This window comes from Myiozetetes cayanensis, unplaced genomic scaffold (assembly GCF_022539395.1).
Source record: "Myiozetetes cayanensis isolate MyiCay16 unplaced genomic scaffold, myiCay2020 scf29, whole genome shotgun sequence".
Classification (NCBI taxonomy): Eukaryota; Metazoa; Chordata; class Aves; order Passeriformes; family Tyrannidae; genus Myiozetetes; species Myiozetetes cayanensis.
In genome coordinates, this window is record NW_026087510.1 from 505,302 (window position 1) to 521,525 (window position 16,224).

General features: G+C 43.8%; 1 protein-coding gene across 5 annotated transcripts in view; it reads right to left on the reverse strand.

Annotated features, from left to right (window-relative positions):
* The window catches only part of PKNOX2 (PBX/knotted 1 homeobox 2), an 81,995-nt gene that overhangs the window by 2,789 nt on the left and 62,982 nt on the right, over positions 1–16,224 (reverse strand). For all 5 annotated transcript variants that reach the window (XM_050322848.1, XM_050322851.1, XM_050322847.1 and 2 more), the window contains 7 exons: positions 14,608–14,779; positions 11,122–11,310; positions 5,334–5,466; positions 5,156–5,253; positions 3,246–3,365; positions 1,432–1,508; positions 766–944 (listed from right to left, as the gene is read on the reverse strand). In XM_050322848.1, coding sequence (XP_050178805.1) covers positions 766–944; positions 1,432–1,508; positions 3,246–3,365; positions 5,156–5,253; positions 5,334–5,466; positions 11,122–11,310; positions 14,608–14,779 — 968 coding nt within the window. The remainder of the gene's footprint in view (positions 1–765; positions 945–1,431; positions 1,509–3,245; positions 3,366–5,155; positions 5,254–5,333; positions 5,467–11,121; positions 11,311–14,607; positions 14,780–16,224) is intronic.

Consider the following 16,224-nt stretch of genomic DNA (forward strand, 5'->3'; position numbering starts at 1 on the left):
GAAATAAGGATTCCCCAACTAATACAAAAAAGGACAAAAAAAGTGCATAAATCAGGAATAAATCAAGTGAAAAGCTCAGAGAGCACCCTGTAGTGTGTCCCACCTGCACCAATCACACCTCAGTGTCCAAGTCTTAATTTTTCTAGCTAATGTATTGTCATTAAATGACAAGAGACCTTCACTTCTGAGCAAGTAGATGCCCAAATTGGTTGGGCAGATCTTGTCTTCATCTTCTCTTAACTCTCATATTCCACTCTTCTTGTCTTCTCATCTTGCCTGGTCTATGCTCATCTCTGCTCTCTTCACCTCTTCTCTCCTCTTCATTTTCCTCATCTGTTCTCTGTTCATCTCTCTTTATGCCTTGTCTCATCTGTCATCTGATCTTAATCTTCTCTATTCTTTCCATTTTCAGCATCTATACTCCTCCTCTCCATCTCTCCATCTCTGATCCTGCTCTGCTCTCCTCTCCTCTCCCTTCCTCTCCTCTCTTTATTTCGCCCTTTTCCCCCTTCCCAGCACCTCAGCAGATACCCCAATTCCCAAGTGAGTGATTGCCAACGGCAGTTCCTGTGCCAAGGGGATGGGAGTGCCCCATTGCTAATGCCTTGTGATGGCCAACTGGAAGGAACTACTTGCACGGGCCACATGTTTTTCCTCACAGTGTAACAAAGGGCTCTAAAAGTCCTTAATTACTAATTAAGGCCATCACTTAATGCATGGCCACTCCTTCCTGGAAGGGCAGGGGGCACTGGGGCTTGTCCTTACCGTCAGGATTTGTCCCTGAATTGCCGCCCTGCTGCTGCAGGACCCCGGCAGCAATGGAGTTGGGCCAGAACCTCTGCGTGGGCCGGTGCTGGGATTTGATTTTCTTGGCTTTGGGGGCAGGATCCGGGTTGCTGGCATCGAGCATGGGCTGCAGGATGCGTCTCCGGGCATTTATGAACCTTTCCATGGAAAAGGGAGAGCACTGGAGTAAATGTGAGTCGTTACACCAGCACTGAGCACTCGTTACACCAACACGAGATGTTACGGCAAATCAATGAGTTACAATAGAAAACCTTCTCAAAAGTAACTTCGCTGGGGGGGGTTGACTCTATTCCATCTGCCTGTGGCACATTATACCACTGCATTAATTTTTCCAGCTGAGTGGGAAGATGCTACACACTGGATTTGCCAGGAGAGGGCACTGAGACCTCACAAAACAATGCTGCACCGAACACGTTTCTTGTATCCCAGAAATCACAGAATTATAGATTATGCTGAGTTAGAAGGGACTTACCAGGATCATTGAGTCCAACTCTTGGTCCTATGCAGGAGACCCCAAAAATTGGCCCTAACCACCCAAGTTACCCCCAAAAAAGTAGTACACAGCACCAAAATAGTGTGAAAAAAAAGTCCTAAAGCCAACAAGCAGGTCACCAATGCACTCACCAGTTGTTGACTTGCAAGAGGGTCAGGTTGGTTTGGGCAGCAATTTGCCTCTTCTCATCCTCTGTGGGGTAGGGGTGCTGGAAAAAAAACAGGGATGGGGCAGCAAAATGAAATCCCTGCATGCAAACAAGTGGACCTGAATGAAAAAAATAATTAAAATCCGCCTTTTTTTTTTATTATTTCCCCCCCCTAAATTTGGTGGGTCCTTGCATTTGCAAGATGCATGGTTGAAGGATGGCATCCAAAGGCATCAAGATTTCCCTCATGTCCTTAGGGCTTTCCCAAGACTTTCCATCAAAGGCTTTTCCTTCAAGGAAAATGTTCATTTTTTTAAAAGAAAATTAAGCGATTTTCTAATTATGGTTGTTGGTGAAGGTGGGAATTTGGCTTCAAAACCCACCAAGACCCACAATGTTAGAGGCACCAATAAAACCCTGAGTCATCTGCACTGGGAGACCACCAGCACTCAAAGCTTCAGCAACCTCCTCCCCGCCATGCTAAAATCCTCCTTTCCACCCCCAAAAACGAAATTATCAAACCTGCCCCACGTGTCACATTTTGGAGCCTCAAGCCAGTGACAGTGTTGATTGCAGTGACTTGTTTTCTAGCTGTTACCCCCAAACCAGTGTGATTTCCTTGACAAAACCACCCAAAGTCAGTGCACACTGGAGATTCATGTCCCACCAGAGCCGTAGTTGTTAAAAAAGGCTCCTTTTTTTGGCAGAAGTATCCCATTTTTGGTATATTATTGCCAACATTCTTTCTTGCTGCTGGTGCTCCAAAACTTCCAAGATGATAAGCATAGATGCTATTTGGTTACAAACCACATTATCCATGATGCCAGATGCAGAAATCCCATGGAGAAGCCAAAGTTTCTTCTGATCAAGCTGAGAGCAAAGGTCCAACCCCCCACTAGGAGAATTTCTTTTAGTTTTTTCAATCCTGCTTTGGAAATCTCAGACCATGGGGTTCTCCTGGCACCTGGCAGAAAATGGCTTCTCAGTTTCTAGTCTTCTAAATCCTTTTTTGTGTTTGCAAACCTGCACTTCTGCCCTCCAGAAACGCGGGAGATGTTGGGAGGGCAGCCCAACACTGCAATACTCCTGTCCTCAACCCAGTAAATCCAAAATTTCCCATTAAAAAAAAAAGGCTGGGAAGTCCCGAACCTGCTGCTGCTCCACGTCCTGGCTGAGGTTTTTCCACAAGTTGCTCCTTGGAGCTGCTTGGAGCTGCATTGCTGATGCCTTGGGGATCTCCCACCTTCCTGGAGAGCAAGTCTTTGCAATCAGTTTCCAAGAGATTTCTTGGCTGAATTATGCAGGAAAAAGGGGTGGGATTTTTAGCATTTTGCCTTTCTCCAGGCCCCACTGATGGGAGAGAAATCTTCTTGCATGAAAATATCCAGGTTGCATCTAAGCTTATCTCCATCTCCAATCCCCCCAAAATGGGGTGACTTTGTAATTCTGCATTTTGACTGATGACTGATGTGCCACAGCCCTACCTGTGAGGCAGCTTTCACATTTCAGCCTGATAGGAAAGGGTACTCTGGAGCTGTTCACTGTAAAAAAATGCTTTATTATCCATCTGCAAAAGTTCAGGGAAACCCCTTTCTAGTTTTGTTCACTTCTTCGTGCCTTAAGGGAATGGTTTTTTCACCTGCAGTGAAAATGGTCATGCCCAAAATACTACAAAAATACAAGCACAGCCACTTTATGCCTCTGAATACAGATTCAGACAAACCACCACCTGGATTTGAACATTTTGGGGCTTTTTTCCCCCAGCTTGCAGGGTGTTTTGGTGACTGTGGTGCTCACCATGAGATGCTGGAAGAGCCATGAGCGCATGATGTTGGTGGCATGTTTGGGCAGGACGCCCCGTTTGTTCTTGGACTTCTTGTCCTCACCGTCAAGGAGGGAGGTAAGATCCAGGTTCACCTGTCAGGGGACAGGAATAGGGAGAGAACTGGTTGAAAATGGCCATCGGTAACCCCACAAATGACCAAAACTGTCAAAAAAAATGAACAAAACCAACAAAGAAATGAGCAAAGCCAACCCAAATTGTGGGTGGGATGAGTGCACTTACAGGGAGCACCTAAAACCCACTTCCCCCTCCACCACATTTGCATTAAATGCACATTTTCTCCCAGGATCTGTATTTTTTATCTCCACTTTTTTGTTAATGTTTTGCAAGGGACAATGGCATAGTTGGGGACCGCAGTGATGAAGACACAACCAATTTCAATGTGCGATTTAAGAGGAAAACACTTTTACCTTAAAAAAGCAATGAAAATAAACTCAAACGTCATAAAAAGATTATTTTCTCAACCGAAAGTTAAAACCCTGCCACTCACTAACCCTCTGCAAATCCAGGGTTCTCACCCAGCTGATTCCACCCCAAGAAGGATGCCCTTTCCCACCACAAGGAGGAAGATGTCCATTGAGCCAAAATTTGCTTTTTTCCTCCCCCAAAATTAAAAATAAGCATCTTGCTGCAAGAGAAGTTTTAATGAGGATGCAGGAACCGAACTGAAATCTAAGCACTTGAGTTAAAAAGGGAGGTTTTTTTTCCACCTCTTCATCAAAACACTTCTCCTGGATGAATTAAACATCAGGCCAGCAGGTCCCTGTGATTCCCCTGGGCTCCAGCTGAATAAATCATGCTGGCGGCACAGGAAGAGCATCCGGAGGTGCTTGTCCGGGGCTCTCTCCCTGCCCCAATATTCCCTGTGCGCATGTTTTTCCCACCACAGAGGATTTTGCTGCAAGATTTAAACCTGTGATGGAGAGATATTAAAGAGAGAATTTTTTCTTAAAGCATTGCACAGGCAATAAAACCTGCCAGGGAGCTGCCACTGCTTTCCAAAGTGTCATTTATTGATTGTTCTGTAAGAGGTTCCTGCAACTAAAACGGAGTATTTCAGAAAAATTGGGGGGGGGGGGGCAGGATTTTTGCTGCTTGGCCCCTGGGAAGTAGCACAGCAGAAATGGATGGGGTTTTTTTCCCCAAAATTCCTGGGGAATGGAGGTTAAGAAGAATTCATTGTCTTCTTGCAAGAATGCAGGGAAACCCTTTGTAGTTCACTGCAATGTCAAAAAAAAAAACTCCCAAAACCAAAAGTGGAATAAAACCAGAGGAAATGGCTAAAAAATATCTCCAAATCTAGAAAGCAAGGGAAAAAACCAAGCCTTTCTCACAAACTTTGATTACTGTACTGGACAGGCAATGCCAGTGATCCTAGATTGCAATATATATCACTGTTATAATAACATCTATCCTATCCTATCCCATCCCAACATATCCTTTTCCATCCTATCCTATCCTATAATATATAGTATACAATTAATATAGAATATATCATTTACAATATATAATATAGCATATAGAATAGAATCTTCTATTATGCATTATATCATATTTTAATTATTATTTTATATTGCACAATATAATATGTGCATTGTTATATATTATATATTGTAATATTTTATAACAATAATATAAGTATTGCTGTAACAACTTAGATCATTGCTATAATTCGTTAGCTACCCCAAAGGAACCTGGCAGATGGATTTAATCAATGTTTCGTGCTAATTAAAAATTTAGGATGCTCCAAGGGTTGAATTCCAACTCAGCACATTCCATGAATTCATGGAGGAAACTGGTGGACTTTGCTTGCTGAAGTCCCAAGCACTGGGTAAAAGGGGGATTTGGAGTGGGAAGGTCTCACCTGGGCGTTGGGGATCTGCAGGGCACCGGGGGCGATGGCTTGGGCAAGGACCTGGCCCTGCGACGTCACCATCGTCACAGGCTGGTACAAGGCTCCACCTAGGGAAGGAAACATTTGTGATGGTGCTGAACTCCCCCAAATTTCTACCTGCCCACCCAGCCTTCCCCGTGGGCCCTACCTGGCACGGCGGGGGAGCCACTGGCGGTGCTCATGGCCAGGTTGCCGGGCGGCAGCGCGGCCGCTGGCACCACAATGCCCGGCGGAGGGTTGGACGCGGGTGGCAGGGCTGCCGGAGAGCTCTGCAGCATCTCCTGCAGGGGAGGAGAAAAACATGAAACCCGTGAATTTTGTATATTTTTGCCCGTACAATAACTTTGCCCCATCGCTCTTTTCATGTTCCTGTGGTTTAACAGGCGAAAGTGCAGACAAAAGGGGATTTTTCAGTTTGTTGCAACCACAAGAAAGAGACAGAAAAATAAGGATTTATGCTCTGCCAGGCTCCCATTTAACATCTTACCCACACTCACCTTCTTTATGCAACCACTATTTCCCATAAGGAAAAATGAAAGGGAAAAAAAAATCAGGATAGACCAGAAGATGCAGCTCCTTTTCTCCATCCAACAGAGCAACAGGGATGGGAATCTGAATGCACCAACCAATTAATTTTACATCAAGCCCTGGGTGTGCCATTCCACAGCGAGCTGGGGCACTCTGTGTCCACACTGATGCATTTCCCATTGCTGGGGTGGGGAGGGAAATGTGAGATCTGTTCCTTTTTCCTCCTTTTTCTCCATTGCGTTCATGCAGCTTTTTCCCTATCAGTCAAGGTTCTCAATAAACTTCATGGTTTTGCTATTAAAACACCTTACTGCATTTTCATTGCAATGCCAAGCCCAAAACTTTGGACCCAATGCCTCTGCTACAAGTTATTTTTGTCCTCCCCATTGATGATCTGAATATTATTTATCTGGAAATTTTCCTGCAGTTGCCGCGAAATTTTCACTCACCTGCCAGACAACTCTTTTCATAGCTGAATTAATTTAAAAAAAAAGCAAATACAACCACAAAATACTTGTACTTTTTTTTTCTTTTAGTGTTCCTTCCCCACCTCCAGTCCTCTGGGGGACGTGGTTTTCAGTTTCAAAACTGAGGATTTCTCAGCATCCAGTCTTTTTTGCACACACTTGGACTTGACTCTTGCTAAGCATCTGGCTAACAAACACGGTGGAAATATTCATAGAAAACCAAGCATGATCCAGGAGAACCTCAAAAAGCAGCCAGATACAGCCAAGGTCAACCAGAGATTTGGAGCAGCCTGAAGACCTCTAACTTCCTTCTTCTGCCTTGTTTTTCCATGATTCTTCCTAAAGAAGGGCATCTGCAAGACTATTTTTGGAAGTGCATTGGTAAGAAATCATTTGAAATATCACAAAATTGAAACTGCTGTTTCCAGATACAGTGGTCAAAGCCACTTTCAACAGGATTTTATGATGACAAAAATTGCAATTTTTTTGTGGTGTAGAGGAAAGCTGTCCCAAAACACCATCTCAGTGGTGTCCAAAAAGGCAGAATATTGGTAATTATTAGAAAAAGACATTAAAGAAATTCATGGTGTTCTGCAACAGAACTGTGAAAACAAGGGGAACCAATGCAAGTGGAGGTTCTGCCTTAAAATAAATACAGATAGATATCTCCAAGAAGATTTATTTTTTAAAATACATTTTGCATACTAATTGCCTCAGATTGCAAATGTCAGCCAACTTCTATCACACTTGGTAGTTCTGATGCAGTGGAAAATATTTTATATTTTGAGACTCAAAGAAGTTCATTCAATTCTAGAGTGGGTTGGGTGGGAAGAGATCTTAAAGACCAGCTCATTCCAATCCCCTGCCATGGGCGGGGACACCTTCCACCAGCCCACACTGCTCCAAGCCCTGTCCATCCTGGCCTTGGACAATTCCAGGGATGGGGCAACCACAACTTCTCCGGGTAACCTGTGCCAGGGCCTCCCCACCCTCAAGCTGAAACGTTTTTGGCAATTTTGAAACCTGAGTGTGAAAAAATGCATCACTAGGGGTCTCTGCAGATCCACATCTCAGCACTGACCAATGGCAAGACACAATTTCTCTGAATTAAAAGTCACTTTGGTGAAGAAAAAGACCTGGGACATATATTGCATTGCACAAAAACATACTAACATACCATTTCTTTCAGTAAGGCAAATATCCAAGTGCCCAAGTGTAAGTAAGTGCTAAAATTCAGTGTTATTGAGTTGTTGTTCTTCTTGCACTTTATGACACAGACATTTATTTTCTTGTGGCACATGATGCCTAAAAATGTCTGCCTCATCCTAACTTTTTGAAAATTATTTGTGCTGGGGGAAGCTATGATTAGTTGGAGAGAAAAGAAACCCATGGGTTTGCTGAGAAAGAGCTGGTCACACTCAAACTCAAGTAAAGATGATTCATAAGGCTCCTTCGTGAATGGAAGGGCGGAGATGGAGATAGGAAAAGAGTTGGCTTTAAATAACAGAGAAATCCAGGCTTGTCTGCAGGGAAAACCTGTATAAATCAAGATCTATATAGAGAAGCATTGCACTGAGTTTTACTAACCCATCAGCCTCCAACCACCCCCACCCATGGCAGGGGATTGGAATGAGATGAACGTTTTAGGTCCCTTCCAACCCAAACCATTCCATGATTCTGTGGCGAAGGAATTGGAGGAGAAGAAGAAATGCTGTCCTGAAAATGCCCATTTAACCATTGACAATCTGAAACAAGAATTGAAAAATGCAGAAACTGATTCAATTTAAATGTCCCTGGCAGTGCTGGGGTTCCTGATGGGATTGGTTTTGTGGTGGTTTTTTTCTTACAAGTGGAGAACAGTGAGGACCCCTTGGTGTCAAAGGGAAGTTGGAGTTACTTTAAGCATTGAGTTGGTTAAGGGAGGATTCCACCATGAAAGACCTCTGTCTGAAAAACCCAAAAAATATTTATTAAATGAAGGGAGGGGATTAAAAAAGGCCTGATATGGACTCAAGGGAGAGGAATGAAGCCAAGTGAAGAACAACCATCAGAAATGGAAGAAGGGGAATTTCTTGGTGGACTTGCAGGACATAGAGGCTGCAACTCCTCCACAAAACAAAGCACAGCACCAAATGAGAAAGTAAGGGAGAAAATGGGGTAGAAAAACATCTGTAAGGTGATGAAGGTTCAGGGAAGGTGCATCACATGGGAAAACCCATAACTTGTCACACAAACTTGGCCAACACCAGGAGTCCTCTCTAGACTTGGTGAATAAGAAGATCTAAGCAAGAGTCTCTCCTATTTCATCATCTCCAAGCATTTTTTACAATTCCAGAATTTCTTGCATCTCTTTTCCATCTTAGAAAGCACAAATAACACCAGGCCAAGGGCCTTTTTGGATACACCAGGGAAATCCAACAGTGATGGTCCTGTGATGACATTTTGACAGCTCCAGACATTGTTTTCCCAGTTTTGTTTGACATTATTGTTGTTGTGTATCCATATTTTTTTAAGTATGCTGTCCTGTGGTAAAAAACTTTGAAAAAACCAAAAATATTTCACTTTCATGACAAACTTGGGGTATCTCCTCACAGAATGATTGTCACTCCTCCCAAACCCCAACAAAACCTATTTGCTGAGAAACCTCATTCATTGATATTAATTGTATTTTGTTATTTAGACTTTTTTTAAAAATCCTAAATTAATGGCCCATTTGCTCTTGCACCTGCCCTCAGCATGAGACAAATAGGTCAATAATGAGAGAAATCATCCCACTTGCCATTTTTTAAACACCGATCCCACGAATTTTCTGCTCTCTGGGGCACCCTCAGCCCTTAAAACTCAACTGAGGGATATAGAGTATTTCCACGCTGGTTTTTTAAGCCTTATCCATGCAAACTCAATGAGTTTAAGGTTGTTGCTTAGTTGGACAGTTAGAAAATATTTGTCATTGTATTGTCAACGGCATCTCATCCTCATCCAATGGTCAGATGAGACTGTGGCTCCTTCTGGTCCATCACTGTGAATATTTCAGCTTCTGAAAATCCCTTAGTTGTTAAGTGAACATTTCCCTTCCAGCTGGGTCTTTCCTGGGTGTGTTCCCATTTATTTAGCAACTGCTTGCAAATCCTCACTTGAATTCCTCAACTTTCAATTCTTGCCCGGAAGGGAAACATCAGCGGCTCCGGGTTTGCAGGAATCAGAGGCAGCTTGGTACCTCTCCACGGGCCTGATTATTTTCCAAAGACTTGTGTTAATTTTCTGATATGATCCCCACCTCTTTGTGAGGCACTAAATCCTCATTACTTTTCCTGACCAATGCATTCTAATTAGATCAACACTTTGAAAAAAAAAAAAAAAAAAAAAAAAAGAGGAAAGGAGAGAGGGGGGGAAAAAAAAAAAACACCACAATAGCCACAGGACGGCTTTCCATCTCATTAACTCCCTCACTTATTATTTTCATGAAAATTACTGATAAAAAAATGTGCATCTCCATTTGCTGGGACCGGGAGCTTCGTCGGCTCATATCTAACATCTCTCTCATCACCCGGGATGTGAGCTGTTGCCATGGCAATGCACAATAATAGAAACTAATAAATTACAAACGAGATGCTCGTTGAGCAATTATTGTTCTCTTTTATGCAAGTGTCTTGCTAATTTTGATCATAAGGAATGCTACCATAAAGCAGCGAAGGGATAATAAGTCCATTTCTAGAGATTATTAGAAAATAGAGTGAGGATGGGGTTTTTTAGATCAATGATTAAGTGGTTTGGTGCTTTCAGGGAACCCAAGTAAGAAATGGAACTTTTCTGGGGGGCTTTTTCCTTCATAGTGCTGGGAGCTTCAAATTCTGCAGCACCTGGAGCTGAGCTACTAAAAAAGTTTTTTTTTTTCTTTCTATCACCTTAAAATTCTCTAAAACACCCCCAAAAACCCCACCACCTGCCTCCTTTTCAGAGAGAACCCCAGGAGCTGCCTGGGTTATTTTGGGTTGGTTGCAGTTATTTCTGGTGGGATTGTACAACCCTAAACTTCATTTTTCTCCCCCCAAAAAGTGAGTGCCTGAGAGAGACGGATCCCCTAGGGACACACACAAAATAGCATCAAGTTATTTGGGATGCAACCAACCAAGATGTATTCCCTGCACTGCAGATGCACGTGAAAACTCCAACCCATGGGCAAGTTCTTTTCCAAATATTAAGTTACAGTCCCTTATTTTGCCCCCAAAGCCACCCAGTTGCAGCTTGGTTTGGCCACTTCATTTGTTATTTCTGCAGTTCTCAGAAATAGAACATTTCCTTGTACTCTTCCACTACGCTTGAGGCACCAAATGTTTTATTCTTCCAGCTAAAATCCAAATTATGCAAAAAAGAAGTGAAGGGAATGTTCATCATGCCGGGGGAGAACTGTAAGATGTGCTGAGGCCCCAAAAAAGAGCAGTGAAGCCAAAAAGGGTTATCTGAGACCCAAAAATCTGTTAGGCTGCCTTGAAACAAACAGGGAGAGAGAAGCAGTAAAGAAAATTACGATGTCTCTGCCCCTCCTGACAATAAATACTATTTTGTCACAAAAAATGTTGATTTCTTGTTGATATTCCCATACATGGCTTCCTTCCCCTCACATTTCACTGCTGCAGCATTAGAGTTTAGGAGAAGTCCTCCACTCCCCTTTCTGCAGAGCCACAACCATTGTGGACTGCAGCTCTACCAAACCCATGCTAAAAAAGGCCATACAAAAATTAAAAATAAAGAAAAAAATCATTGCAGCACTGCAATCACATTTGATATATGGGCAAGATAAAGGTTTTCCTTTTTTGTTATTGGGGATGGATTCTGAGGAGGCCACAACTGCTGTAGAGCAGTTCTGAAGCCTTGTCGACCCAACTTGCCTGTTGGCCAAGCTGCAACAGTGGAGACTAGAGATGAATTTTAAGAAATTACCTGGGGGTGGAGGCTGATGGAGGAGGGGTTGGGGGAGTAGGGCCCCCCCAGGTCATTCCTGAGTAGGTTGTCACTGTGCATCTTGGTTTTGAGGCAGGTGATGTAGCGATTGCAAAAGTCCTTGCACAACTCATTGACCTTCTCTAACTCCAGGAGGTGGATGCGCAGCACCTGGATTGCCTTCACCATCTAAGCAAGGGCACACAACAGCAAAGTTAAAATAATGCTGTCCCCTGGGGGGTGAAAGAAAAACAAACAAAAATCAGTATTCTCACCCAAAATCAGTGGAACTGATTCCTGTGGTAGAAATAAATTAATTTCCTTTCTCGACACACCAAAAAAAAAAAAATCAATATTCTCACCCAAAACCCATCCCATCCGTCTGCACATCTGCATTTCTTTTCCTTCCCTACCAATTGTACCTCTGAAATTTCAAAGAGGAAAAAAAGAAAAACAAATCACCAAATTCACCTTTGCCTTCGTGGGAATTACTCCCAGCAGCCCCCTTCCTGCCTCCCCTCCCCCCCCCAAAAAAAAAAGTCCAAACCAAAACCCTGGGTGTTGAAAAGTGTTTGGTTACTCTCCAGAGGCCACTTCTTCTAACAAGATTACAGGGCTGCAACTCAGCTGTGAGTTGTTGCTGGTGCAAAGCCTGGGCCTCATTAAAACGTACCCCATAAACCTTAAAAAATTTACACATAAAACATTCCTCTAGCCCGAGCTGAAACCTTAAGTTTTATAGCTGCTGTTTGAAATCTTGCATAATATATAAAATTTCAGCTATTCACTCCGGGGCGATAAATCCTGTTTTATGTAACAAAGCGTCTTTGCATTTCAAAGGGTGTTTTTAACTTGCAAATTTTAGTGGTCATCTTTACAAACTGCAAGTCGCCACGGTTGAGAAACATCCTGAAAAAATTCAGGGCCAAACTCCAGGGGTGGCTCCGCCACAGAGAAAGTGAATTTTTGGTTAGTGAACAACAGGGATGATGAGTTGTGGATGGAAAGATCTTTCTTTTTTTGGTTTGGGGTTTTTATTTTTACTATTTTTTTTTCTCTTTACCCCCCCTCCTCTGCAGTTGGCGCAGGCAGAGCGCAAGGTGGAGGTGCCGTGCCCCAGCTTTTCTGCATCCTCCCAGGGCTCAACGGCCATGAAAGTCAATATTCAAGGGCAAAGGCAGGAAGACCTGACACATATATGTATAAAAAATAAATCTCTCAATTATCTCAGCTCATTTGCTTAGGGTCTCATTTTATGTCCGTGCTCCGCTGCGTCGTATATCTGTCCGGATAAAGAGTTACAGTCCGACGGCGTACGTGCGCAGGGTTGTAAAAAATACAGATGCTGAATTAATTGACTGTGTGGCACTCGGCAGCTGATTGAGTTGATAATGGTGAGATCTGACCTTTTTCTAATTTCTAATTATGTGCATCTTGGCAGTGAGGAATACATGACTCTTATTCTAATGATAGCTAATGCCACTGGCCTTTTCATCCCTGCTTTGCCATCACCAATTTCCGGCCAGTCAGTGGCCTTAAAAAAAAAACCCAAACCATCTAACACTGAAAAAAATAACAAAGAGAAAAAGGACAATGTAAACAGGGAGAAAGTGTCAGCTCAAGAACAGGTGGAAATGTGTTTTGGGCACTGCAAGACTTTTTCACCCAAAATTCCCTTTGGCTAGTGCCTCCCACCAACAGGAATGGTGATTCTTCAGCAGCATATTAAAGGTCTCCTCTGTCTTGATGCAGGTGTTCCACACTGAGCGACCTGGACAGCTTTTGGAGGAGTTCTGGGTATTGGATAGAACATATACGTACAGATATGTACTAGAAATAGGGCAAACCCACACACACAGAGATACAGATATAACTACAGATATAGATATAGAAAAATACGGCTGTAGATGAATATGAATATGAACATATCAAGTGCAGCAAGGTTATACGTGGGATGAGTACAACTGCCCATGGCCAAATTTTACCTTGGCAGCAAGAGTTGCTCCAATTATGCCCAAAGAACATGATTACTATGGGGTTTTTATTTAAGAAACCACAAAAAACCCCAGTGAAAACAACCAGTGTGGACAGATTTGTTGCACTATTTGGTGAAAGTGTTTCACTGGATAGATGTAGAAATAGGTTTTCCTTCCCCAAAATTTTTAGACTTTTTTTTGCCTCACCTGGCTTCATTTCTCTCCTCCTGCTAGATGATTACACCCATTTTTACATAGTTTAATGCAGTGGGAGTTGGTTGGTGTACCACAGCATCAGATGTGTTGTTAGTCCCAAAACTGAAATAATCCAAAACTGAAATAATCCAAAACATTGGTTGGTTTGGGGCTTTTTTGATTGTTTGTCCCAGAGTCAATTGTGTTCTTGACTACAGGTTATTGCAAAATGGGTTTAAGTAATCTGCAAAAGGGGGTTGCATGGCCTGCGAATATTTTGGAGGGCACTCCACGGACTCCTGGTTTAGGGACGTCGCAAAACTCTCCTCCACAAGCTGAAATGGGGCACAAAAGGTGTGGAATTTTACTCCATCTTGAAACCACTTCTTGCTTTTTTTAGGAAAGCAGTAGTATGAGCTTTGTCATTTCTTCTTCCCTTGGTGACAGGTCATCATCCAAAATCTTGATATCTGTAACACTTAGAAAAAGCTGCCTTTGAGTTGCCTGATTTTGCTTCTCTTCCGGGATGGAAATCCCTCTTCTGCATATCCCAGGGGACACACCAACACCCAGGCAAGGTGTTTTGCTCTTTGCATCATCAGAGGTGGACAAAATTGCCCCTTAAGACCTTGACAGTTTGCTTGCAGAACATCAGGATGCTGCCATGCACCTGTCTACCCACACCTGCCATGAACACCACCCACATATGGGGTGTCTTCTGGACAAAATAATGGGATTCAGGGAGGTTTCCTGAGGTCTGCACAAGACAAAAACTCCACCCCAAGCAGAGTCTTCTGAGGCACCTTCCAGCAGCAATGTGTACAGTAGGAAACTGGGGTTGTTGTGACAGGGAAGACACCAAAACCGGTCCAGTGTGTCCCAAACCAGTGATATCTTATGAAAAAAGCTCTTTTTTTGCCCTGCTTCTAGAACAAGAGCTGGCCATCACAATTTGAACAAGGTGGTGCCAGAGAAGAATGCTGATGCTATTGCACGTTGCACGCAGAGCAGTAATTCCTACAGAGACTGCAAGTTCTGGGGCACAAACCGTCCAGTGATCTTGGCTGTTTCCAGCAACCTCGCTGACCCCATGGAGTCTGAGTGGGCAAACTAGCCAAAAATGGGCTAGGGGTTTGTTCTCACAGGGGATCCTCTGGAAAAGGTCTCAGAGAAGGTACTGGAGAAGGTCTCACAAGGTCTACGGAGAACATTGCCAAGACAAGCACCACTACAGAGCCCAAAGACATTTGTTCCTCACCCTCCACCTTATTGCCTCCCCCCAAAAAACCATCCACCAAGCCCCGGTTGACTCTACCAGGTTGTCCAGCTCGGGGTCATCACTGAAGAAGGGCTTGTGCTCCTGCTCCTGCTGGTGGACAAAGTTCTCGATGTCGACGTCAAAGCTGGCTGAGGTGATGCACTCAGAGCCCTGCGTCGCCTGCTCACACTTCTCAAAGAGCAACGTCAGCAGCGGGAACAGTGGGTGCCTGCAGAGGACAAAGGAGAACCCCCTTAAGGACCACTATTTTAGGTCACATGTCCATCTTTACCCATCATCCATCCATCCATCCATCCATCCATCCATCCATCCATCCATCCATCCTTCCCCTCCCAGCTCGTAAGAACCTGGCGGTGCAAACCTCACTACCAAGCCATGCTGGAAGTGCTACCTCTAGACCTTTTCCAACAACAGAAAAAAAAAAAAGCTTAAAAATTGCAAAATTCACCAAGCAATGACTCCTCCCAATGTCTTGGTGTTTTCCATTGCTGCACCAACGTCAGCATTTCCTACATATTTTACCATAGACAAAAAGGTGGATGTCTGGGAGCCATCTGCCGTCCTGGTGCCTTTGCATTTCAAGGATGGAAAGACATCCTGCTCTTCGATGGTAATATTTTACCTCAAATCACCTCTGTTTGTTGGAGATGATGGACGTGCCTGCAGCATCCTATGGACCAACCCTGTTTTGTGTTCCTCCTCCACCAAGAGGTCTCTGCATCTTTGTCAAGTCCACACAGGTGGGTCAAATCCCATTTCTTTCTTACCATGAGAGGACTCTTGAAAACAAATACCTGTAATTCTTCTTGAAATCCATGATTCTCTCCAGTAATGATGCTAAATCAATGCAATACAAAATGCAAACACACATACAGCACCAGAGTATGTGGAGAGTACGGGGACACAGACTGTGCGTTAATCCAAGCTCCAGTTGTGCAAATAAAAATCAAAAAGTTTCACGCAGTCCTTCAGGGCAGAAATGCAAAACGGTGCTGCAGAAATGGTCTCCAGTTATCACAGCACTCCAGTTATCCCAGCACAATGGGATCGGCTCCAGCACTTTATCTCCAAAAGTTGTCCCGAAAGATGGTTACGAATCCCTTCCCAACAGCCTTTTTGAGCCAGAGTCAGGTGAAGGGGTTAAACCCCTCAGCTAAATCTTCATTTGCAGCCGTTAATACCACAGCATATTATAGTTTAATCTGTCCTGATCCTGGTTTAATGCAAGATTCACTGAGGCTGGAGAGGAGAACGGTGAGGGGGGGGAAATCATTTCATAATTTCAGCAGCCCCGTCAGGGCTTAGCTGGGGGATATGAAAGGCAAATTCCAGGCGGCAGCTTGAATTATTGGGACTTATGAACCGGTAGCACCGCAGCAGGTGCCTGCTCCCATTTCCAGAGACACTCCATCAATTAGGAGCAAAGGCATGGAATTACCCCAAGCATGGGGGTTTGGGGAGGGGGGAAGGGGATTGCAGCCCCTGAGCAATTTGTACCCCCTTTGCTTTAAGTGGTTGCATCGATCAAGGGGGGATTAAGACCGGTATCACCCCGTGCTCTTCAGTATTAATAATGGGGACAGTGCTGCTGTGGACCCCCAGGAATGTTTTGGAGCTGGAGAGGAGGAGGAGGCAGAGGCACATGGCTGAGGG